This window comes from Lotus japonicus, chromosome 4, assembly GCF_012489685.1.
Source record: "Lotus japonicus ecotype B-129 chromosome 4, LjGifu_v1.2".
NCBI lineage: Eukaryota > Viridiplantae > Streptophyta > Magnoliopsida > Fabales > Fabaceae > Lotus > Lotus japonicus.
Window position 1 is genome coordinate 2506894 of NC_080044.1, and position 25459 is coordinate 2532352.

The 25459-nt window shown below is 36.2% G+C and overlaps 5 protein-coding genes across 6 annotated transcripts; 2 read left to right on the forward strand and 3 right to left on the reverse strand.

Moving 5' to 3' along the window:
* Window positions 1–292: 292 nt before the first annotated feature.
* LOC130714466 (1-Cys peroxiredoxin) lies at window positions 293–1438 on the forward strand. Its single transcript, XM_057564361.1, has 4 exons — window positions 293–453; window positions 548–696; window positions 804–947; window positions 1041–1438. Exons 1-4 carry the CDS (start codon window positions 336–338, stop codon window positions 1287–1289), a joined length of 660 nt encoding a protein of 219 aa, XP_057420344.1. The 5' UTR covers window positions 293–335; the 3' UTR covers window positions 1290–1438.
* A 1144-nt stretch (window positions 1439–2582) lies between these two features.
* Window positions 2583–9242, reverse strand: LOC130711267 (polygalacturonase At1g48100). Of its 2 annotated transcripts, XM_057560812.1 has the most exons (7): window positions 9092–9242; window positions 6119–6614; window positions 5215–5382; window positions 4948–4992; window positions 4646–4853; window positions 4475–4556; window positions 2583–3744 (listed from the first exon to the last, which is right to left on the reverse strand). In XM_057560812.1, the coding sequence occupies exons 2-7, from the start codon at window positions 6527–6529 to the stop codon at window positions 3240–3242; spliced, it is 1419 nt and encodes a 472-aa protein (XP_057416795.1). In that variant the 5' UTR covers window positions 6530–6614; window positions 9092–9242; the 3' UTR covers window positions 2583–3239. The 2 variants fall into 2 exon arrangements, with proteins under 2 accessions (XP_057416795.1, XP_057416796.1); XM_057560813.1 differs by lacking the exon at window positions 9092–9242 and having other exon boundaries at window positions 6119–8552.
* Window positions 9243–10759: 1517 nt separating this feature from the next.
* Window positions 10760–12640, reverse strand: LOC130710759 (protein ECERIFERUM 26-like). Its single transcript, XM_057560109.1, has 2 exons — window positions 12221–12640; window positions 10760–11683 (listed from the first exon to the last, which is right to left on the reverse strand). Exons 1-2 carry the CDS (start codon window positions 12638–12640, stop codon window positions 10760–10762), a joined length of 1344 nt encoding a protein of 447 aa, XP_057416092.1.
* A 536-nt stretch (window positions 12641–13176) lies between these two features.
* Window positions 13177–14363, forward strand: LOC130711269 (protein DMP6-like). The gene has a single exon (XM_057560814.1). It carries the CDS (start codon window positions 13652–13654, stop codon window positions 14282–14284), a length of 633 nt encoding a protein of 210 aa, XP_057416797.1. The 5' UTR covers window positions 13177–13651; the 3' UTR covers window positions 14285–14363.
* Window positions 14364–14714: 351 nt separating this feature from the next.
* LOC130710764 (pentatricopeptide repeat-containing protein At5g46100-like) lies at window positions 14715–25100 on the reverse strand. Its single transcript, XM_057560117.1, has 3 exons — window positions 24983–25100; window positions 23855–24718; window positions 14715–16357 (listed from the first exon to the last, which is right to left on the reverse strand). The coding sequence occupies exons 1-3, from the start codon at window positions 25098–25100 to the stop codon at window positions 15384–15386; spliced, it is 1956 nt and encodes a 651-aa protein (XP_057416100.1). The 3' UTR covers window positions 14715–15383.
* Window positions 25101–25459: the final 359 nt, after the last annotated feature.

The window sequence follows — 25459 nt, forward strand, 5'->3', positions numbered from 1 at the left end:
CATCCTATCCTATGCTGTCAAATGAGATCAATATAACCAAATTAATTAATTAATTCGTTATGCAATTAGATTAGATAAATTAGATGAAAACAACAAAAAAAATCAAAAAAAATAGTGAGAAGCAGTGTGAACATGGGTCAAATGTTCGTGTGTACGTGGAGTAAACTGTGGAGTCCAATGACATGTAAGCAACCGCAGAGTCACGTCCATACCCACAAACACGCCACGTTCTCTTCATGCAAGCAACTCTCTTTCTATATAATCTCAGTTGCACACATTCAAATCCATCACAGAACCCAAAACAAGTTTCAGAATCAGAGCAACTTCTTCTCAAAATGCCAGGCCTCACCATCGGAGACACCATTCCTAACCTTGATGTTGAAACCACCAATGGCAAATACAACCTCCACAAGTTCTGTTCTGATAGCTGGACCATCCTCTTCTCCCATCCAGGTTCTCATTGGATTTCAAATTGCTTAATTTGTGTTGATTCTTTTGGTTTGTTGTTTTCATTTTTATATACATATGATCATGTATGTGTCTTTAGGTGATTTCACTCCTGTTTGTACCACTGAGCTTGGTAAGATGGCTCAGTATTCCAAGGAGTTTTATCAAAGAGGAGTGAAGCTTTTGGGCATGTCCTGTAATGACATTAAATCCCATAATGAGTGGATCAAAGACATTGAAGCCTACACAGTGAGTTTTTTTCCAGTTTTCACAACCCTCAGAGCATACTCTATTTCTGTTTCACTTGAGGAGGATCTAATTAAGTTTGTTTGTTTATTTGTTGCATGCAATTGCAGTCAGGTGCAAAGGTGGACTATCCAATCATTGCTGATCCAGAAAGAGAACTCATCAAGCAACTCAACATGGTTGACCCTGATGAGAAAGACTCCAATGGTAACTTACCCTCCAGGGCTCTTCACATAGTGGGGCCAGATTTGAAGGTGAAAATTTTCCTCAGAAATTCAAATAGTTTGCATTTTTTTCCTCTTTTGTGCAGTGTTGGACTAATATGCAAATTGGGTATTTCATTGCAGATCAAGTTGAGTTTTCTGTATCCTGCAACTACTGGCAGGAACATGGATGAAGTGCTGAGGGTGGTGGAGTCACTGCAGAAGGCCTCAAAATTCAAGGTTGCAACACCAGCAAATTGGAAGCAAGGGGAACCTGTTGTGATTCAACCTGGTGTGACTAATGAGCAAGCTAAGGAGATGTTTCCTCAAGGTTTTGAGACCAAAGATCTTCCATCCAAAAAGGAATACTTGCGTTTCACCAAAGTAAACTAGTTTGATGTGCTTAACCTTTTCAGCTAATGCCATCTAGTTGTATATCTACCCTGATGAAATTATGTGTAGTAAGAGTACACTCTTTTGTATGTGCTTTTTGTTATGTTATATATATGAAAGACTATACTTTATGTATCCTTTTGTTGATGTCTATGGTTTCCATGCTGTAAAAATCCCTTAACTAGTAAGTTTCAATTAAACTAGTTTGTTCCTTCAATTTGAAGTTACTTTATTTTGGTCTTGTAATTGACTAGAGTAAATTATTAGCAATTAACATTGAGATATAAACCAACCTATTACATGGGAGTTTATTCAGTTTTGTTGTTCATAAACATAATTTCTTAGCTTACCTACATGGGGAACAGTATAAGCAAAATCAAACCAAGTGAAGTTAAAAATTAGCACTAGAACTAATAATGGAGATGTGTTATGAATGCCAGATTGAACTAATTAATAATGGAGAGGAGATGACACATTACCTGATCATGTATAGGAAAAAAAAGACTTTGAATCACAAAAGAAAGGGAAATAGAAGATACCCATACCCATAAGAGAAGAGAAAGTATGAGTTAATTCAACACACAGTTTCCATTGTTTCTAATTTTAGCCATTCTAATCTAACAAATACAACATCAACGACATAAAAACAGAAAATGATTCTTCAAGGTTTACTAGACCAAAGATCTCCCATCCAACTCAATGGGTGTGATGAGCGTGTTGGAAGTAGATTAAAATACAGAGGCCAACCAAGATTAAGATGAGGAAGATGAACTGGCATAAACAACAACCAAAAGGCCCGAAATGCGGCGAATCAGGGTATAGCTAGTGTTAGACCATTCCATCCCCTCCATATGGAACAATAAGAATATATGATGAAGCGTTTTACACTTTTAGAGAATGTGTACGTTATTGCTCTTTTTAGTACTGCCTTCCTGATTTCATTGTATTGAAATTTATTGTCTCGAGTTTGAGAGGAAGTTAGTGCTATTAAAATGTAGATGTTCTCAGCTCAATTAGGATTGTGGGAAATGTAGATGTTCCCGACTCAATTAGGATCGTTCCCCACAGGGAATATGTAATAACTTATATAAGTGTATAACCAATATATAAAAATAAGCCTTTTTCTGACCCTCCTTTCAATTTGTCTTTTTTTCATCTTCAGTTAATCAAATCAATTTTCTTTTTGTAACTGCAGGGGAAGCTAGATCAGTGGGTTAGCTTCGTTTCCAGAGATTGCCAATAGATGCTATATATGTGGATAAAAATGAAATCTGAAATAAACTTACACTGAAATAATAGAAACTAAAATAAATATTAGGGAAAAAAGGCCTATATATACTATTTTAGCCACATAACATAAAAATGTTCAGCCAAGCTATTACAGTGTAGGTCCAAAATATGGGACCAAAATCTGCATCTCACAATATGGGAGAAGAAATACACCCAAATAGGGACGAAATCCTAAGAGAGGTACAAAGAGCCACAACCACCTAGTCATACAATGGTTATCTAGGCTGAATATATGTATATAGTATATGATATATATCTTCTATCTAAAAGCAACCAAATTTATAGTACATTTGAATCAACTTATTTTTTCTTTACACCAGAAGCTACTTATAGAACATTTTCTCAAGAATTGATTCTGACTTTAGAATTAATTATAGAAGAATTTGTAAACATGCTATAAGAGAAATATCTTCAACTACATTTATATGCAAAAAAGTACATCCAATTTAGTACATGTTCCAAACATGTTTAGAAGTGTACTTTTCTGCATATCAATGTAGTTAAAAATATTACAGTATGATTTGTAATTTTTCTATAATTGATTATAAAACCAAAATTAATTCTGATGAAAAGATTTTGTGAGTAGTCTCTGAGCTTCAAAATCGATTCTATATATAGAGCGAAAAGTCGATCCAGACATGCTATTAGAGTAATATATCCTTAACTGCATTGATATGCAGAAAGATCACCCACTTCCTCAGGGTCACCTTCTCTTAAGCAATTAATAGGAGGTATAGTCAAGGTCTCTTGAGTCCCATAAGCATTCCAACAAAAAGGGTCATCAAGCAATTCTCCCTCATAAGGCAAAAGCTCAACCTCAGAGAGTGTTATGTTTGTGCAGGCAACATAGTCACTGCAAGCAAAGTGAATAGGTGCAGTTCTCACATCATAAGTGCCCTTAATGTTCCTGTAGGAAATATCATTAACATGAACAGCTGAAGTTTGGTTCAGGCATTCCTTTGTCATGCAGTAGTACTGGTCTACAATGATGCAGTTTCCCACATTCTCCATTTGGACGTTCTCAAATCTCAAACCTGAAACAGATCCTGTCCCACCTTGCCATGTTTTAATTCTGAGTCCATTGTCTGATTCCCTTATTATGGTGTCTCGAACAGTTAAGTTCGAGACACATGCCTGGGAATTGTGCACACCAAGGCTTCCAATGCTGTAAAAACAATATGCTAAGCTTAGTGAGTGAGACATGGTAAAATTAGCATTGTAGAAAAGATGGTACTGCAAATGTTTCACAATTGGTTTGTTATATATGTAATTGACCAAGTTGGGTAAAATTTTCTGCCATTGGACTAAAGTTAATGAAGATCATGGAAATTTTTTATGTGATTTAATGACATGAGGCAATCCAGTTCGAGTCGGGAATGCATGTACTCTAGTGGGAATGGCTCTCCCAACGGAGGTTTCTCCCCACACTTGAACTTGAGATATTGGCTATGGAGAATCAAACATGTATTACTTGATTTAATCACTTGTTGGTTAAAATTTGTTGCCATGGGACTCGTGATAAAGAAAAACTAACGAAGATCATGGAAGTTGTTTTTTAGTTTATCCTTCACATTAGGCAATCTTGTTTGAGTCAGAAATATCCACATTTGAGTGGGGCTCTGTTAGCCGAGTTTTTTCTTACATAACTCAAGACCTAAACTCAAAACCTTTAAAAAGAATCAAGTATATATCATTTAAAGGTATGAAAATTGTTCTCATAGCATTGATGAACTCCATCTTTTTCATTCTTTTTTTGCTTTTATGAAATGAGTTGGAGGCACCTTCAAACTTAAACTCTCTTTTCATTGATTTGACTATAAATTATTAAAAGTTAATTGCATCACTTTGTATTTAATTTTATTAATCATCAATGAAGAGAAGCTTATGCATTGTACCTAATCCCATGGCTAGGACCACAAGTAACACCAGCTATGTCCACGTTTGAGGTCCCGGGTCCAATTGAAATGCAATCATCACCTGTTCAAAGCATGATATTTGAAACTAAACATTAAGAAATAGTAACATATAGAACCAAAGTACTAAACCAGTAACTCTTTGGCCATTACCATTGCTTATCATGGAGTTATATATCCCAACATCATTTGAATTTTCTACATGGATTCCATCAGTGTTGGGGCTGAGTTTTGGTGAAGAAATGGACACATCATCAATCATTACCCCTTGGCAGCCATCAAATTTCATGTGGAACTCAGGACTGTTTTGAATTTTCAGTCCAATCACCTTCAAATTGGAGCTCATGAAGAACCTTATCATCTATAACCAAAAAGGAAAAACAACTGTAAGACAGTGATATACATAAAAAGTTCAGTTAATGCTTGAGCTGAGTTCTGAAGAATGGTTTACTCACAGTGGGACTGACACATGGTCTTGATAAAGTTTTTCCATCTGGACCCTGAAAATGCCAAGTTTATTTAGTGGGGTTTCATTCAACATCAAATGAATGCAAGCAATAATGTGGAAAGGTGAATGATTAGGCGCATGTATGGAAACTCTTTTATAATTAATAAAACTTATGTGAGTAGCCTCTCGATGTCAGAATTGATTACAAAGAAATAGAGGCCGATACAAACATATATTAGGTCATTGTATTGGTGACATTATAAAATATTATTACCCTGTGAGGTTTGCAGGGGAGATCCCACCACTTTTCTCCATTGCCTTCTATGATTCCTGTACCATTAAAAGTCATTTGGTCAAGTTTATAAAAGACAAGCCACTGATTGAGGCTATCTGCTTCTGGCCAGGAATTTGGTCCATCTGGTGTCATGAGTGTGCTATCTACCTGGTCACATTTGAACCTTGTTAGTGAAATTCTCACACACCCACATATCTGTATAGGAACAATGGATTTTTATTATTCAACTTTGTTTTTTGCCTATACTTTCATAAATGCGTGATTTTCTATTTATAGTTTCAATTGCTCCAATTAAATCCTTTCACTTTTAAAGTTGAATAAATTCGGTCAAAATTTTAACTTATTATCTAATAACTAACGGAAAAAATTGACATATATCCCAAATTATAATGTTAAAAATGACATAAATCGTCTTAACATGACATTCATGTAAAAAATTGTGATCCACATAAAAACATCATTTCATTATTAATGTTTGTATTATACTTGTTTAATTTTAAAAGCAGAGTGACTTAATTGAAGAAATTTAAACTTTAAGAACCAAAATTACATATGTTAAAACTATTGCGATAAAAAGTGTAATTAAGCCTTCAATTTACATAATTGTCAAAAATCAAGATTAATTTAAGTAAAACCAATATTGAAACACATGTAAAATGAAATGGTCAGTACTATCTCACAAACACATGTATATATAAATTAGCAGCTCTTGATTGATAATACATTCCAAAGTGTTCTTTTATTAACAAGCATTCTCTTTTTAAAGTATCTCAACAAAAAAAAGTTAAAGATTATTAGTATAATTTCTCTTAAGCAAATTAGAAAGTCTCTAAAGCATAGGAAATGTGATGATGAACTTGGAAATTCAATTAAAAATTCTTACTTGAAACACTAGTCCTGGCTTGCATGGACCTGAAAAAATAGTTGAAGTGATCATAAAGCAGTAATTCTCTGGAGCCAGAACAACCCCTGACTCTACTTCACAAGCGGCTTTCCATGCTGCCCTGAATGCAGGTGTGTCATCAGCTGAACCATCTCCAACAGCCCCAAAGGATCTCACATCAAAGATACCATTTGAAGAGGAATCTTGGGGATCATTTGGATAAGGGTCAGAAGGAAAACTAGGAGAAATTGAAGGGGGTGAGGGATCATTAGGAGGGTCATCAGGAGCAGGGGATATATTCTTCTGGTTGGTAAGATGGTGGTATCTTCCTTCCACATTTACCAAATTGTGGTTGAAAAGTGTCAAAGTAATAATCCAGAGAATAAGTAATCCATGAATGAGATGATCCATGAGGAACTCAAACTTCAAAGTTGAGTTTCAGTATACACCAAAAATATGTATGTGCCAATGCAGAACCCCAAAATGCTATTCTGTTCTGTGTATAGACAAAAACTCCAACTTCAGAAATACTAGTTTCAAAGACAAATGGAGGATTGACATAGAAGAAAGAAGAATGGCTAAGGTTTAATATAACATCCAGAGCAAATTGGCCTAGCAAGGACCATCTCTTATTTATACTCAAAATATATATGATCACTAAGTAATGAATTTTTAAAATGGAGCTTTGTCATGCCCTCTCTAATTTAGAGTGTCCTGTTTCATCTTCTTATAAATCACTTAAAATGAAATTTCAAAACTCGTTATTAAACATGTCGACATGACATTTATTACACTAAGTAATTATTTATTGGTCGAATATGAGAGGATAACAGGCCATATAAAAATTCCATCTTCAAAATAATAAGGTTGCCACGTGTCAATTTCATGTTGATTAAAAGTGTCAGAGTGTGGGGTGTGAAGGAAACTGTAGGATGCTCTTAAAAAACCTTTTTGGATGTTCAGCAACTCTTGCAGGGTTTATTTGTTCTCTAAGGCCATTATTTTTCTTTGTAGTAAGAATGTTCAATTTTTTGTGGTCCCAAATGTATTGAGTGGGTTCTATTATTCTTATACTTCAATTCACTTACCATATACTAGAAATTCACTGCATAGTGACTGATTTAGGGCTGATTTAAAAAAAAATCAGTTGCTAATTTGGTCACTAAAACTATTAGCGACTGAAAATTTGGTTGCTATTGTGAAATATTTTATAGAATTATTTTCTTTCCTATATCAGTGAATTTTATATTTTCAAGAAAATAAGCAAAAGCATTCCAGAAACTTGTGACTTCAGCATCAATTCTGTTTATCATGTAACATGTTTCTGTGTGATTTTCCCAACTGACATGCAGTTTCTGAAATACCAATAGTATACAAGATTTTGCATGTGTGTTAGGTAGTAGTTAATAGACCAAATCTGCAAAATACAATAGTAAGCAACAATAAAGTTAAGCATCATGGGAAGATTAGTAAATTTTTGTAGTGAATCATACCCGCCATTCTAAATTGAGTGAAACATAACTTATCTTTCCATTTTGTGAATTTTGCCAACTACAAACTTTCTTTTGTTTGTTTTAATCAACTTACTTTTCTAATGAGATGACTCACATGACCTCATCCTTAGGGCTTTGTATCAAATTTTTAAGGTAATTCAGGCATCACACACATCATTGAATTATCCTATGACAATCATTCATATTTTCATGCCAAGATTCTTGCATATTTTGCTCCAATTAATGATCTTCCACTCATGAGTGAACACGTAGACTAAGAAAATTAATGATAATCTATCAATATAGTTTAAAAATGACCAGTGAACACTACATATTTTTAACACCCACTAGTTTGTGGCTGTTTCTGTCTACTACAAACTGTTAAGTTCATAAATAAATAAAATTAAAATTTGTAACCACAGAAATTTCCACAAACGGCCAGTGTCTTGAGTGTTGTTAGTGTACACCAATGACAACTGATATAGTTTTGGTGAAGAACTGAATTTAAAAATATATAAGTGCCCAATTGGGTGAACTTTGTATTGATGCAAAGGGCAATAATATCCATCTCGTGACTCTTTGTTGTTGTGTAGTTCCTTGTGGCCAAGGAAGGGTAGGAACTGGAAGCATATATTAGGTGGGCGACAACAGAATTAAACCATTCACGGGTGGAATTAAGTGATGTTTGATTAATAATGCCAAAATAATAATAAGGGGGGAAAATAAATGAAAGATGATACAGAGAGCCTCTTTTTTTAGGTTATACAGAGAGGGACTCTTTGAGAGACACTGTGAGTGATCGTGATGACACTTATAAACCATGGCCCATGACAAAAGTCATTAAGTTGCGTGAGAATGTTTTTGGAATTATGTTTGTTTGTGAATAGAAGTTAAAGTTTTGTTTATTTTCAAAAGGGAACTTTTAATTCATTTAATTTGGATATGAATGAACAAGTAATTGCTTTTTCATCATATTAAGTTGCATTCAATGACATAAAAAAAACACTTCTCATAAATATATTTTGATTATAAAATAGGGACAATTTTGTAAAACTAAATGAAATAGTGTCACCCAAAATGAATTTTCTTACTAATATCAACAGTTTTCTTTTACAAAACATCCTAGAAATAGCTTTTATAAATCATTAAATTTCTGTTTTCTTAACTATGTATTTTATCATAAGCACTATACCGAAACAATTCATGAAAAATACAAATTATTTTTTAAAAAATAATAATATTATAAAAATAATTAGAAACAAATGAAATCAAACCCCCAAAAACTAAGAACACTTATTTTTTTCGCATTTTTTTATACTTCTCACAATATTCACTCATTTATATTAGAAGATAAGATACAAAATTCTAATTTGAAATGTTATCACATTGCATTGTATCATAAACAAATAAAGTGATATGAAAAAAATGTAAGAGAACTAAATTCAAAGAATATCATGTATGCATGTCTTTGTAACCTCACCTGATGAATGATGATGGGGTTTTTTTGTTTCTCTTTTCAAACGGAGTTCAGGAAGTTTCTGTGGAGGTGACGTGCACTTTGTGAATTTGTTTGTGTAAGCAAAATGAATGATGAGTTGCTTATTGAAACTTGAGTGTGAGTGGGGGTTTTATAGAGTGATATATACAATTTAAATGGTAAAGTGTTTGAGCATGCATGCATGTGTGTTTGTTTGTTTGTCTTAACTTGTCACGTGTGTAGTTTCACGGGTGTGAAGAAACACAAGCCCAAATCGCAAAGAAATGTTTGTGATCACAGATTCTTGGAGTGATAGATACAGAAGAAGAAGCTGTTACTGTATATGGTTCACAGATTCAACACGTGTACGCACCTCACTCGTGAAGTTACTAGTTCCTTTCTTCACGAGTGGCCCCAGCTTGGGGGAGATAGCAGAAAGAGACCTTTTATCAATGTTCCAAAAAAGTGTGTGAAATGGGTAGTGTTCTGTTCACCTTATGGAAATGGAAAGTGATGGGGGAGCTACACTGTTTTATCGACATCTTCTCACTATTTTTTATTTTTTATTTTGGCAACTAGTTTTAAAACATAGTCATAGACACATAAAATTTTTCTTGAGTTTTATGCAACAATTTCCAACGATCTCAAGCTTTAGCATTACTTATTTTCTTTTGTAATTCACAAGCGTTACCTATTTTCTTTGGTAATTAACGTCAGTTTTTTATACTTTATGGTAACACTGTAAGAAAATATAAAATTTGTGTGAAAAATGCAACAATTATCACATAATAATTGAAATTTGTTATAAAATATAGAACATTCATTTAGTGTTGTGAAAAATGTGTTGGTTAAAACGAACCTTTTATAGCAACACATGTGAAGTGATTCTTAATGTATGGATGTTTTGGCAACAATTTTTGCTCGTTGCATAAACATGTGTTACTAAAAGTTAAAAAAAATTTGTATTGTTCCGACACAAACTTAAAACTGTGGTAAAATTTTCTGAAGGGTTTATGACGAAAAGTCCATGTCCACATATCAATACTTAATAGAAAATGAACTAGGTTGGTTTGGTTCATGGGTTCAACAAAAACGGCTTCAAGTGGGTTGGTTCGGTCAAAATCGGTTTGAGCTCTAGACCAACTGAACTAGGTCTTAATAGAAAATGAAGCTCCAGCCCAGGCCTAAGTCCAACCCTAGCTATCTTTTATTTTTAGCAATTTTTTTGGATATTGGCCCAAATGAACCTACCCAACAAATTTTGTGACTTGTTCAAACCAAAACCGAGCAACCCATACTCTGGAATCGGACGGCAGCGGGCATTGTGTGCAGGTAAACCAAGCAACCTGTTCAAACCGAAACCGAGCAACCCGCACCAACAAATGTACACTTTCGGCTAAGAGCGCTAGAGTATCTCTTTGAGGAGAATTTCTCCCCAATTGAAATTTTACTGAATAATGTGTACAGGTAAAAGCCCAATTATTTTTTATTTAATTTTCATTTTTTATAAATTTATTTAAGTATCGTATTCTTTGTTTCACCAATAGAAATGTAACATATCATCCAAAAATTATTTATTTAATGTTATAATTGTCATATACATTTTTTTTAATTGATGTGATACAGTTTTATTGATGATCCACGGAAGCACATGAACAGATACATAATATCTTAATCCTTCATGAAGATAGTGGGAGATAGTTGTAAAATAAGTTCATCTTCACAAAGCATAAGTGCCTCCTCTTCTTTAAGCGTCACCATGGCCACCCTGCCTAAGGGACCCTCCTCATGTGGTGCTGAGAGAATCAAAACCTGTCCTTCTCCCAAAACTGGCTTTATGTAATAAGAAACGCGAAGGGGTTTCAACCAATCTTGATGAAACACAGCTAAATAAGGGTCCACACCCTCTAAGCTAGCAATGACTAGATCATGACCATTCATCATTGTAGGTGAATTTACACCATTATTTTCAAACCACTCAATTAGATCCATTATGCCTTCAGTGTCCATTTTAGCCATAACATCCCTTATGGCACTAGCAGCTTGTGAAAATTTGTTGCTCTCTCCTAAATTTCCTTCTATATGAACCTTATTGTATAACATGCAATTCCCAAAGAATCCATGATCTAAGCTTAAGGCTTTTCTCACATCCAAACAAATAGACATGTCAATAAGACCATTTCTCAATCTCTTTATCTTACTCAAAGTGACCCAAAATAATGATGATAGTGCCTCAAATGGTGTTGGGGTTCGGCTAGATGGACCAGTGGTTTGAGCCATGGAAATGCAAGCCTGAACCATGTGGTCTGAGAAGCCTAGTGAAATGGTAGTGTACCTTTCTTCTTTGAGTACTGAAATGGATTTCTCAATTGAGGATTTATAGTGATTTATTAACTCCATGTATGGGTTGTTGTTGGGCCTTTTGTTTCCTGGACTTCTAGATGGTAGAGAGTGAAATGTTGGAGGAACAATCATTTTTTTGCCCAATGAAATCTCAGCCCAAGCCTTCATGAACCTGGTTGCACAAGTTGGATCTGCCAAGAGATGAGTGCAGCTTAGGCCTATTGCTAATCCTCCTTCTTCAAATTCAGTCAGCTGCTGGACCCAAAACAAATATATAGTCAGCTGAAATTTAGCTCAAATATAAGAGATATTCCATATTTTAAAATATAGAAATAGAAGAATGCTAGTAAACTACTCTTCTTTAGACACTTGGATCATTATATAAAGCATCGATGCGATTCCATTGTAAATATGATGTTTTTAAAAAGGTTTAGTTGTATTTTAAGACTCTATGACATGATATATGTGTGATTTTAGTTCTCTAGTAAAAAGTTTGGCAGATTTAAGCTTTGGATTCAATTAAAGAAAATGTCTTCACCTATTTAGAGCATGTTTGTATAAACATTGCCTATGTTTTCCCAATGAAAACAAATTGTTACTTCCACGTTCTGCTCCACTTTTATCAATGGGAAATGTGAGCAACATATCCAAGGTAGTAAATGAGAGAAAATGTAGTGGCAAACTTTAATCTAAAGGTATGCTTCTTCATTGCTACAAACTCTTTGATCCTTGAATATGTTCTTACACTATCCAAATCAATTGCTTTTACAATAACAAAGAAATTCTAACCTGCACATAAAAAGTGGACCAATAATAAGTCTTGTGAAGCATGCCCTCCCAAAACACAAGCATGAGTTCCTTTTCCCTGTCCACACTTTTGAGCCACCCTTCCACACTCCCTTTGGCTTTTGCCTCCACCATTCTAACCCCAGCATCATTGCACTTCACCATCCAATGCTCTCTCTCATCTCTTACCAACCTTCCAGTCACTATGGGAAAATGGTTTAGCATCTCTGATAAGCTCTCTCGCAATTTCTTGGTTAATTCTCCAAGTTCTCCCTCCCCTGAAGTTTTGTAATAATACACCATTCTAATGTGATTGTTCTCCATGTAACGATCCAATACAGATAAAGGGAAGTACTTTCCTGGTTGAACTGGCTTGGTGCTCACAACAGTTCTTTTGCATATTATACTTACTATGGCATCCATATTTATGAAGGATGGGAGGATATGTAAAATATTCTATCAGTAGTACTATAGCTAGAGTGATGAATTTAGCTATGAATTATTTATATTTGTATGAGGTTTTAAATATATAGGCTCAAATCTCTCTAATAAAAAGATGCGTATTGTTGATGGATTTTTGAAGGGAAATAAAATTTTCATGTGTGCCAGAAAAACTCACCCACCAATTCTTGCGGCAATGATATTTTCATGGTGCATGATTGCTGGCTTATTTGGAGATAAACTGTATATGCATGCACTTTTAAGTAACATGCGCGTGTTCATGATTTGATGATGTTGATTGTAATATAACTCTCTAATATTGTTGAATAATTTTTTTTTCAATAAAAGCATGTTGAAAACGTAATGCAACATTTGATGAATAAAATTGTTATATAAAAAAATTAATTAAGTAACGCAACATTTAGAAAAACAAAGACGAAACCACAAACAAATAAATTTTTATAAGAGTTTAATAGACATGCATTGTTATTTGTTACACTGACAACCAATCAAAACATTTCAGAGGAAATAATAACTTTTGTTTTAAATTTTGGTGCGCAACTTTGTTTTTGGTCCACCGGTGCTCCATGGGCATTTTAGACTTTACACTCAGGGTTTTTTAGACTTTTCCCCTGCTCTCTTTCTCCCTCTCACCCCAACCCTTGTTCTGATCTTCCTCTGACCCCTTCGTTCTCAACTGAAACCTTGGATGACTCTCTCCCTTCCTCCACTCCACTCCTCCACAAGCTGAGAGACGCTTCCTCACAATCCCTCATCTCGACTCCATGGCCTTCCCGCAAGGACGAGCCCTTCCGCTTCACCGACCTCTCCCTCATCCGCTCCTCCAAAATCCTCCCCTTCGCACACCCCACAAAAAGTGTCAAATTTTGCTGACATATATAGATATTCCTTTTCAACAAACCTATGCTGCAAAGATAAAGGTGATCAAAACAAAAAAAAAAAAAAAAAAACAGCTGAAAGGTTCTATATGCCATGGACATCAAAGAAGAAATGAATGGTTCTAAGAATCTTGATGAACAAAAGCTCCCACTCCTGCGAAACGCGGAGGTGCCAGAAACAGAGAGGAACCAGGTTCAGAAAGCCATCAGCCAGACATTTCAGAGCACGGCGCAGTTGGCAAACCTTTTACCTACTGGCACTGTCCTTGCTTTCCAGCTTCTGTCTCCAATCTTTTCAAATGCAGGCAACTGTGATTCAGTCAGCAGGCTCATGACTGCCTCTCTTGTTGCTATTTGTGGTGCCGCGTGCTTCCTGGTATGCTTTACTGACAGCTTTAGAGACAGCAAGGGGAACATCTGTCATGGGTTTGCCACCTTCAGGGGCTTGTGGGTCATTGACGGATCAAACACACTCTCGCCTCAACTTGCTGCAAACTATCGCCTGCGGTTTATAGATTTCCTGCATGCGGTGATGTCAGTTTTGGTATTTGCAGCAATTGCATTATTTGATCAGAATGTTGTAAATTGCTTTTTCACAGAACCTTCAAAGGAGACACAGGAAATTCTCACAGCATTGCCAGTGGGCATAGGTGTTTTGTGCAGCATGCTGTTCGTTGCATTTCCCACACAGAGACATGGAATTGGCTTCTCACTTTCAACAAATTAATCGATGAGAACTTTTTTATGTTCATGCTTGTAACCTTATGACATTAACATGTCTAATTGATTAATGAATTTTGGTGTTGAGAACAAATTATATTTAGGGTGTGTTTAAGTAATCAGTTTAATTAAACCGTAAACGCTTATTCATAAACTTACTGAAGTAAGCTCAAAATAACTTGAAGATAGGTATAAACACTCATTCATAAACTAGAAGATATTATAAATAGGTTATAACTTATAAGCTATTTTTACAAGCTTATCTACACTTCATAAGTTTTTATGCTATAAGATAAACTCTTCCAAACGCAGTCAATCTCAACCAAAGTTCATTACTTATATTGCACAGTATTCAACTTAAACTTCATTTTCTTTATCAATACTTTTTGTTAGAACAAAGATTACAGTGTTTCCTGTCATGCTGTTATGCATAATGTAGTTATGCATTCTGCTGTTATTCCGTTGTGTTTGTTACTAGCAAGTTAAGATGTTATTAGTGGTTAATTATGGTTTCTGTTAGTGTCTAAAGAACTGGTGTAGTGTATCACACCATGACTACTTGCATCTTCGATTCAATAATACTAACTGGTGTTTCTCACGCGTTCTCTATGTGAATGCACTATTAAACAAAGCACTAAATACAACAGAACATCAGAGCCCAATTACAGTTATCATGTGAATGCACTATTAAACAAAGCACAAATAAAATCCCTCAGCGGCATATATAAATAACAAATAACAAATAAAAAATCAAGAATTTCAACTAAAATACCAGCAACTGCACTATGAAAAGACTTGGAAGTTGGAATAATCAAACTATTGTTAAATTACTGCAATTGACTGGCCAACAAGTTTTCTAGGAATTGACAAAAAATACCCAAATCATGTAATGGGTTTGATGAAGACAAATGATTTTTCGATTACCTGAGTTTACCTTGCCCAGAAGGCTAGAACTCTGGAAAATTTGTTCCAAAAAACATCTTCCTTACCAAGGTTTAAAAAAAGGCTGGGGAAGAAGCAAGTACAATGTCTACGAGAGTAAAGTCACCAAGTATAATATACAAGGGGATCCATGTGAGGCCAAATGTTTTATGGACCCTCAAACTTCAACTTTCAGCATCAACAATTTTTTGCTTCAGCTCAGCCAGCCACAGCTCAGAGGCTTCTCTCACTTTTTTCCGATCCCATAGTCCACCCATTACTACATCCCATATACCCTTATCTGGAATGCAACCGTCTGATATCATCTCTTCAAGAATCCGAGCAGCTTTGTTGAGGTCCCCTCGCTTGCAGAAACATTTGATTAAACAGTCAAAAGTGTCAATTTCAATAGAGATACCCCTTGTACGCATGCTAAGATACAACTGAAATGCTCGAGGAGAATCAACACTACTACAAAGACCTTGGACCACCATGTTATGCATTCTGACATGAAGGCTCCAAGTTGCTCGACTTGGTGAGATACCACCAAGCACCATCTCATCAATAAAGTTTGCAGCATCTTGATAGCTGGATGCAGCACAGAAGCCACTTATGATTTTCCCATACAACCCTGCATTTGGTTTCAAACCTTGAAGCCTCATCCTGTCAAGAATCTCGACAGCTTCACTAAGTTTTCCTTCTTTACACAGTCCATTGATTAAAGTACCATAAGTGACCATGTTAGGCCGATTATGTTTTGTAACCATCATTTCTAACAATTCCATTGCTTGTAATGAATGGCCACCTTTACATAAACCATCCATTAAAGTACTGTACGTAAAAACATTTGGCTCAATGCCATTTTTTTTCATCTCTTCAAGCAATCTTATAGCTTCACCCAAATTATCCGACTGACACATGCCATGTATCAAACTAGTATAGGTAACAACAGAAGGTGAAAAACCTTTCTCCTCCATCTCTTTGAATAGTTCCTTAGCCTCACTGACACTTCCCATTCTGCACAGCCCATTAATCAATGTACCGTACGTATATGAATCAGGCTGGCATCCACGGTTGGGCATCTCATGAAATATCTGTAAAGCAGAATCAATAGTTTCCTTGTTTTTGCAGAGGGCCTTAATCAAAATATTGAGGGAAACTGTGAGAAATATTTCCAAAATATAAATTGGAAATACATTTGTTTTTAATGGTTATAATATTTTACGTTCGTTAGAATATCATTATGTTGGTAGTGGACTGGTGGATGGCTCACTAGTCACTTATTAGCGTGTCCCTGGTTCAAATCCCTGCTAGTCATTTGTTTTTTGCATTATTTTAATTTGAATATTCCAGAAATTCAAATTTTAAGCAAAAAGTTGCATCTGATGAGTTTGAACACACGACCTCATCCATGAGGCGCAACCCAAAGTGCATGGGCGTGTTTGCCAAGCGGACCAACGTGTCTATTGAGCATGTATTCCGAACATTAATATAATAACGGTTTCTGAGAGATCTCTTCACAATGAGATGTTCCTCTTCCCCAATGGATATTAACATCTCTATATAAAGAGATATTTGGGCAAGGAAAATCAAACATAATTCTGATGCACGAAATTGGACTTCCTTTTGGTCAATTTCTCCTCCATTTACTATATGCTAAATCATCCTTAACTTCACTAATGCATGAGTGAAGTGTGGGAATCATACTTCTGTAAACTATTATCAAAGATACGCTTGGTGTGTTAGTGCAAACCACATCAAGGAATTTAAAGTATCCTAAAGGGAATTCGCCGGTTTTCTTATTTGCATCCAATACATATTAATTGGTGGGGGCGAATTGAACCTAAAGGTTAGTGCTTATGCACGCTTTGAATCTTCAAGTGATTCCGTCATCAAGATCTTCATCAATCCAAGAGTTGCAGCATCTTCCCCAACAGATTATTTCCCAACAGAAACAACACTAGGCGGAATGCCCATTTTCCTCATCTCCCTGTAAAAAGCAATAGCCCTTTTTACATGGTTCTCCTCCACAAGGATATCAATGACCATTTATCTACAATTAACATTTGGGGTTTGAAATTGAGTAGTTTTTTTCTTAATATGCAATATGGATCTCATACATAACACATTGAATTAAATACAATAAAGTGTAAGGATGATGATTAAACATTATAATAATACACATCAATCTAATTATACCTATCATGAGATCGAACCGGGTTACTCTTGTAATTTGATTGTGCCCACATGTATTTCAAAGATGAGATTTCTCAATTGCATAAAATGATTTATGAAATTGTTTTACGGTTGTTATCTAGCAACATGCATATATTCCAAACTCATGTGAATGAAAACACTTTTTGCCGGTCTCTTATAGTTAAATGCGATGATAGTGAGTGAGAGATTAATTTCACAACTGTGGGATACTTTAACACAAAAAAAAACTAGCAACAAGCATATCAAACAATAATGTGACTTCTATGTGTGTTTTGGCATTTTTTTTTTTTTGGCTCAAACGCACCATCTAAACAAGCATGTTATGAGCTTCTCTTCAACAATCCAATACGTGTTAGCAAAAATGCACAAACACTAAGGTCAAGTCACCAAACATTGTTCAATTGGAAGTAACAAATTGGAGCATTATGATTTAAAAAAAAAATTGGGGCATTATGGGTTGATTTTGGCCTCCAAAGGAGAGGGTAAAGATCAAGCTCTTCTCTTCCTTTTTTAACTCACTAGGGAAATTAACAGATTTAGGTACAAACAAAGTTCTTAGGCAAACTCAGATTCTGGGTAAGTGGGTATTAGGTCCTATCTCAAAGTTCTTAGGCGAATTCAGATACTCGGTGTGTGGATAGGTAACATCTAAGAGCTTTAGATTCAATATTGGGGGGTTAAGATGGTTTAGTCAATGAGATTGAATAATTCAGGAAATAGCTGTTGAAATAATGAAATATCTGTTCAAAGAGGGAGGTTGCATATGTTGTCACAACAGTGTATATAATCACACTACATACATAATTACAAGCCTTAATTTGCCAAAATACTAGAAATTTAATACCAACTCTATCGTAAATCAAGTTTATAACCTACTCAAACACTCCTAGTAAGCTCACTGCTAACCTTTTTCGACAAACTAATAAATCCAGACCAGTTCTTCATCAACAACTATAAGATCACAGAAAACAAAACAAAGCCTTCATCCGACGTTTAATGAGAAAATGTTCCACCAAAGGATCTTGAGTTCTTTTGTAGTGTTGCACAACAACATAATCCAGATTCTACATGTCAGACCCAAATGTCGAAACTCAAGTTTTGAATGGATTAATTTAAAAAACCTGGACTTCAGCTAAATTATGAATAACATGTAGCCCATATCATAATTCAAAAGAGCATATTATAGTTAGTTTAGTTATGTAACAGCTCACACCTCAACTCAGGATCATCACAAAATGAACAAAACCAGTTTTGAAAGAGCATATTATAGTTAGTTTAGCTATGTAACAACTCACAGCTCAGTTCAGGATCATCACAAAATGAACAAAACCAGCTTTGAAAGAGCATATTATGGTCAATCACGGAACCAAAAGGTTGCGGCATCATCCCAGGGACAATGAAGTGATGAACCATAATAGTCAATCGCAGATTGCTGCCTGTGGCGGATGACCTCCAAAAATGAAATCCCATACAAGGGTTGGCCGCGAACAGCAGGATTTCAAACCAGGATCCTGTTGCGGCAGGGGTCTGCTGCGCTATGGACTATAGCAAAAGCAACATAATGCAAACCCCTAGCATGTGCTATTGATGCACAGAACAGTTTAACAAAATGCAAACCCTAAATCAACCAACAACAGTCACAATTCACAATCAGCAACAACATGCATAGCATATGATTAAGCCATAATCTCATTTCAAATTAAGCATTGGAAATCATTGGAAATTAATTCAATAAAATCCAAAAGCATACGAATTGTGAATTGTGGAGGACCCGCTGCCAGCTGTCGTGGAAGAAGTTAATCCGGTCCCAGCTGTCGATGTGGATCAGATCCCGTGCCCACAAGGTATTTTAATTTTTTTAACTTTTTTATTTAAGCTAGGTTTATGATTAATATTTTTTTTTATTTATGCTAGGTTTAGGATTAATATTTTATTTTTTTTATTTAAGCTAGGTTTAGGATTAATATTTTATTTTTTTATTTAAGCTAGGTTTAGGATTAATATTTTTTTTATTTAAGCTAGGTTTAGGATTAATATTTTTTTTTTATTTATGCTAGGTTTAGGATTAATATTTTATTTTTTTTATTTAAGCTAGGTTTAGGATTAATATTTAGCACGCTAATGTTTCTTTTTTATAGGTGTAAGTAGTCCTCAGCGTCTTCGTTTCTGTGAGACCCAAGTTTTTAAGTTTGGAATAAACCGAATAAAATTCCTTTTCACGATTAATTGGATGTGACGTGAAGGAAAACCTGAACAAGTGATTATGGAATGGAATTAATTTATGAAGGAGAAAGTTCAGGAAAAGACTAAGAATAGTATTAAAATCGATATAAGTTATAGCGTGACTCTTGTACGCTTACGCCTAGGGCAAGAGCGTTAGTAAACGATTAATTTAACCCTTGGAACACTATAGGAATAAATTCCAAAAATCTTCAAGAGGAATATAAGAATTTCTCTTATTCATTTTCATGACAAGCGTTTCGATACGAAACTCTGGAATTTACGAACACTCATTTCCGATACCGGGAGGTTTGCCGAAACTAAAACTCTGATAGTTCAAGAAACCTAAAATCAACGGACGATGAAGACTTTTTCTATTCGGAGCTTCAAATAAAGATTTCATCCGCGCCAGCCCACTATAATCGACGTTCCAAATCTTTCTTCAGAAGGAAGTTTCTGCATCCGAGGTCAAAACCATAAAGTGCATTTTAAGCCGGTAAACATTAAAAACAAGCCTCGAAAACCAAAATTCATACTGAAATTTCTTTGAAGAATTAGAAGATTCAGCGGGAAGATTATCGTGTCTAAAATACGTTGGAATCAGTAGGAAAAATCGGAATCGCGAAATTTTCATTTTTCCGCATTTTCCATTTCCTATATATAGTTTGAAAAATGAAAAAAAAAACAAAAAAAAAAAAAAATATCACAACACACACACGGCCGTGGCTTCAAGAGGAGGAGGAGGAGAAAAGTGATTTTGCCAATTCTTGCCTGATCGTCCCACAGTTCGTTGCTACGCGTAGACCTCGAGGTACTAATGCAATTCCTTACTTCTGATCGTCAATTCTGTCGTTTTTCTCTATGTTTTTCTGTGCTCAAAGTTTTGAGCTTTTTGTAAAACTGTCCAAATAACTTGATTTCAGTGTCTAAACTTATTGCCTACGTGCTCTAGAGCATGAATATCCGGTTGTTTTCTGCTGAATCTCGCCGAATTGCCGCCGAGTTTCAATTCTGCTCGAAATACCCATTTTGAGCCAAAGCTTCGTTCTTTGGGTTAAAAACTCTCGACTTAGCTTAGCGCTAGTAGGATTAGTTGTCATAAACGTCGTTGGTGACGTTCCCATCCAATTTATTTTTCGAAATTCCAATTTTGAAATTCTGAGCTGAAAATATTGACCAAAATAACCCTGCGACAGTTTTCGATCCGATAATTTTTCTGAGAGTTTCCCTGGTCTTGATATCGCCTAAGAATACCTAGGAATTGATTTAGATCGAAGAAAAAGTTCGGAAACCCTATTTTTGAGAGTGGCCGAAACCTATTTGTTAGGGTACCGTGTCCAAAAATAATTTTTGGGTCTCTATGACCTGAGTCATTGCGTAGCTTTTTCAATTGTCGAAATTTTGGCTCCGGTTTCGTGTTATTCCGAGTTCTGTAGCTCGAGTTATGTCCGTTTTAGCGAATAAAGTGTTTTTGTACAAAACTTGAATGGAGTCAAAACTCATCCATTCGGGGAAAGTCCTTCCATTCGTGTCTAAATGTTGTACTCTGAAGCTCCTTGAGCTTTGTCTAACTTTAGTTAGTATTGTTTCGATTATATCGACTTAATTTGATTGATTTTTGCTTTGTTTGCTCTAAGGTTCGTTTGTGGAAACCTTGGGCTTGACTGAGCAAGCTTGGTAGCGAGACCTACACCGCGAGACTGGAACAACTCGAGGTTAGGGAAACTTACTTACTAGCTATTGATTTATAGGCGTCGATAAATTCGACTTGAATATTGCTTGTTATTGAATATTGCTTGGGTATTGTTGATCGTTTGAAATTGGAAAATGTTTTCTGGAGGCTTCGGCCGAGTGAACTTATATGAGACGTGTGTCTCCGTTTTCTAAGAGGCTTCGGCCGTTTACTGGTTTCTGTCTTATGATTCCCGCACCATATTCTTATTGCATCGCTCTTTAGAGCTGAATATTGTTGAATTGATATCGAATTGTGCGTGTTGACGCGATTGCGGAGCGTAGGACATTTGAGTTGATGTTGTTGATCTTTCGAGTTGAGAGGAAACCCTAGGCAGGTCCTGACCTGAGGTCTGAGATCTAGCCCTCTTTGAACACTTAGACTTTTCCCGGGGATTATATTTGGGGGATTTGGGAAACTTTGAATAGTTGGAATTTGAAACTTGAGAATTTATGGAACTTGGATTTCGATAATAAACCTCATAACTTGATTAACTCCACTTGAAATGCTTTGATTAATTAACGAGACCTTTAGGAAAATTTAAGAGTTGGAAATGATTGTGAAAAACGGGAAATAGTCGAAAAGCCTTGAACTTGAGATGATTTGATGGTCGTTACGGGGATGAACCATAGTGACCATGGAAATGTCACTGAGTGCAATATGTACTCCGGCTTTTCACAGCCTAGTCGCAAGACGACTTTGACCTTCGGGTCCTTTTAAATTGAGATTTGTGATTAAACTCGTACATGTGATGACGATTCGATGTTTGGTTAACCATATGGCATTATGCATACGTTGGGGTTTGGGACGGTCAAAAGACTGGGCCTTCACGAAGAACGCCAAGGGTGTATCTTCGACTTTGTGGCGCAAATCCGTATGTCCAAACCCGACGGGTTGGGCCGATTCGGCAATAATTGTTGACACGCGCGATGGATTGGATCGATTCGGCGGTAGTCACTCAGGCACGCGTGAGTCCGTATGTTCAATCCGATGGATTGGATCGATTCAGCGATTGTCATTTTACCTCGCGTGAATCCGTATGTTCAATCCGAGGGATTGGATCGATTCAGCGACAACTTTTCGACACGCGCGGATCCGTATGTTCAATCCGATGGATTGGATCGATTCGGCGATAGTCATTGGACGCGCGCAATGTCCGTATGTTCGACTCTTTTGAGTGAACCGACTTGGCGTTATCACTTGTTGCGTGTGCGAGTCCGTATGTCCATCCTGATGGGTTGGATCGACTCAACATGCCTAATTGTGGGAGTTGCGTGTGCGAGTCCGTATGTCCATCCCGATGGGTTGGATCGACTCGACATGCCTAATTGTGGGAGTTGCGTGTCCGAGTCCGTATGTTCAACTCAAGGGGTTTGGATCGACTTGACATGCCTAATTGTTGGGATAATCTTCTGAATTGACATTGCATGCATACATGCATCCTTATTGATTATTTGAGCCATTGTTTATTGAACTGTTGAGATAGCAGATATCGAATTGTTTATTAGAGCTTTGATAACATGTTATGTATATACCTTAGGGTAGGCAATACATAAATTACATATATATATATATATATACCCCCTTATTCTTCACATGTTGGTTGTATTATCTATTTTATTCCGTGAGTTGACCCTAACGCCTTGGCTTTGTTTGTATGTTTGTGTTTGGGCGGTCGGCCTGCTGCCAGACGTCCGTCAGTCGATTCGTGATGACTCGTCACTCGAGGAGGACCAGGAGCGTAATGACTATTACTGAAGCTTTCGACGATGACCCGGACTGAATGCATGACCAGATGAGGGTCGATGATGGAAGTATAGGGTATGGGTGTTTAGAGCCTACTAAGGTTGGGTGTTAGTGTCATAGCTCTGATTCGTCATTTGTACTTTTGGGACAGGGTAGTTTCTGACAGATTGCTTTTCGGTGTGGTTCTCCGTTGATGGGAATCGCATGGAGTAGTCGGACATAGGAAGTCTTTTTGGAAGCCATTATGGGCTAACTTACTTTTCGGAGGACTGTATTTATGAAACTTATGACTCTATTTATGGGTCGCACTTGATTGCCGTTGGGCAATACTTTTAGTTACTTGATGTTACTTTCCGTCACTTGAGGACACTCGTGACGATGTTTTCAGTTACAGCAAGGGTGTGCTTGTATTGTATATTAATCGCTATTAATCGCGATTGGGATGAGTCTTTATATCGACAAGTCTTTTTATTTAAACAAAACGAAAAAAAAATACCTACTTTTCCGCTTTATTTTATTCTTGAGTTACTAAAGTGACGCCACCGAAATCAGGGTGTTACAGTTTCTACTTAGCAAAAGAAAAGAAAAAGATGGGGGACACGCGTGAACCGGGCAAATGGCAAGAAATTGCAAACATTCTCGCTGGTTACGGTATAGAAAAGTCTTCAAGTCAATGCCAAAGGGCGTTCCATCAACTCAAGTATGATTACTTACACCCTGCTCGTGCCTCTCGTACCATACCCCCGAGTACTAGGGTTGTATTAGAGTCATTTTTGACCGAGAAGATAGATATGGAAATGACAGATATGGAGGGAATGACAGATATGGAAATGGTCTCTTCTTCCTCCGCATCCTCAGCCTCCAAAGAAAAGTCGCAGAAAAAAGAAGAAGAGAATGCCTCAAAGAAGAAGAAAGCTCGTGTCACATATCCGCCAGTCTCACACATATCAGTCAGTCTCTTAGAGACTATGTCTCTCTTCTTCCTGACTTCCCTTTTCTGCTTTTGAAAGCCAGCCTTCGCTACTTTAAGGGCAGCCAATTCGACATCAATTTCATTTTCTTTTTTATGAAGACTCTCCAATTCAACTTGTAAACCAGAAATTTCATTGGTTAATTTCTTACATAAAGCCAAGGGATCCGCCTGAACCAGCTTACTTTCACCCACACGAGCTTTCGCCAAGGGATCCGCCTGAACCAGCTTACTTTCACCCACACGAGCTTTCTTCTTCTTTGAGGCATTCTCTTCTTCTTTTTTTCGCGACTTTTCTTTGGAGGCTGAGGATGCGGAGGAAGAAGAGACCATTTCCATATCTGTCATTCCCTCCATATCTGTCATTTCCATATCTATCTTCTCTGTCAAAAATGACTCTAATACAGCCCTAGTACTCGGGGGTATGGTACGAGAGGCACGAGCAGGGTGTAAGTAATCATACTTGAGTTGATGGAACGCCCTTCGGCATTGACTTGCAGACTTTTCTGACTTTTCTATACCGTAACCAGCGAGAATGTTTGCAATTTCTTGCCATTTGCCCGGTTCACGCGTGTCCCCCATCTTTTTCTTTTCTTTTGCTAAGTAGAAACGAAGACGCTGAGGACTACTTACACCTATAAAAAAGAAACATTAGCGTGCTAAATATTAATCCTAAACCTAGCTTAAATAAAAAAAATAAAATATTAATCCTAAACCTAGCATAAATAAAAAAAATAAAATATTAATCCTAAACCTAGCTTAAATAAAAAAAAATATTAATCCTAAACCTAGCTTAAATAAAAAAAATAAATATTAATCCTAAACCTAGCATAAATAAAAAAAATAAAATATTAATCCTAAACCTAGCTTAAATAAAAAAGTTAAAAAAATTAAAATACCTTGTGGGCACGGGATCTGATCCACATCGACAGCTGGGACCGGATTAACTTCTTCCACGAAAGCTGGCAGCGGGTCCTCCACAAATGGCAGAGAATCAGGAAGCTTTTCACCGTCCATTTTTACTTTCTGCTTTCATCACGGTAAGGAATGTTTTATACGGTAATAAATAGGATTCCTACTCCTGTTTTGTCAATGTGGGACTTGTGATATTTCCTTGCAAGTTCCGCATTGCAAAGTTGCTTTTGTGTTGGAGTGTATAATCAGTTAGACACAATCGCTTTGCTCATTTACACTGCTAATTCAGATTATGGATTATTATTTGGCTCAATCTAGCATATGACATGGCATGATTTGTTGAAATAAACATAAAATTACTTGAGTATCATTGACATAAACATAAAATTTCTTGAGTATCATTGAAATAAACATTGCAGTTTAGTCTTTACCATTGCTTATCATTGTGTTGTAAATTGAAA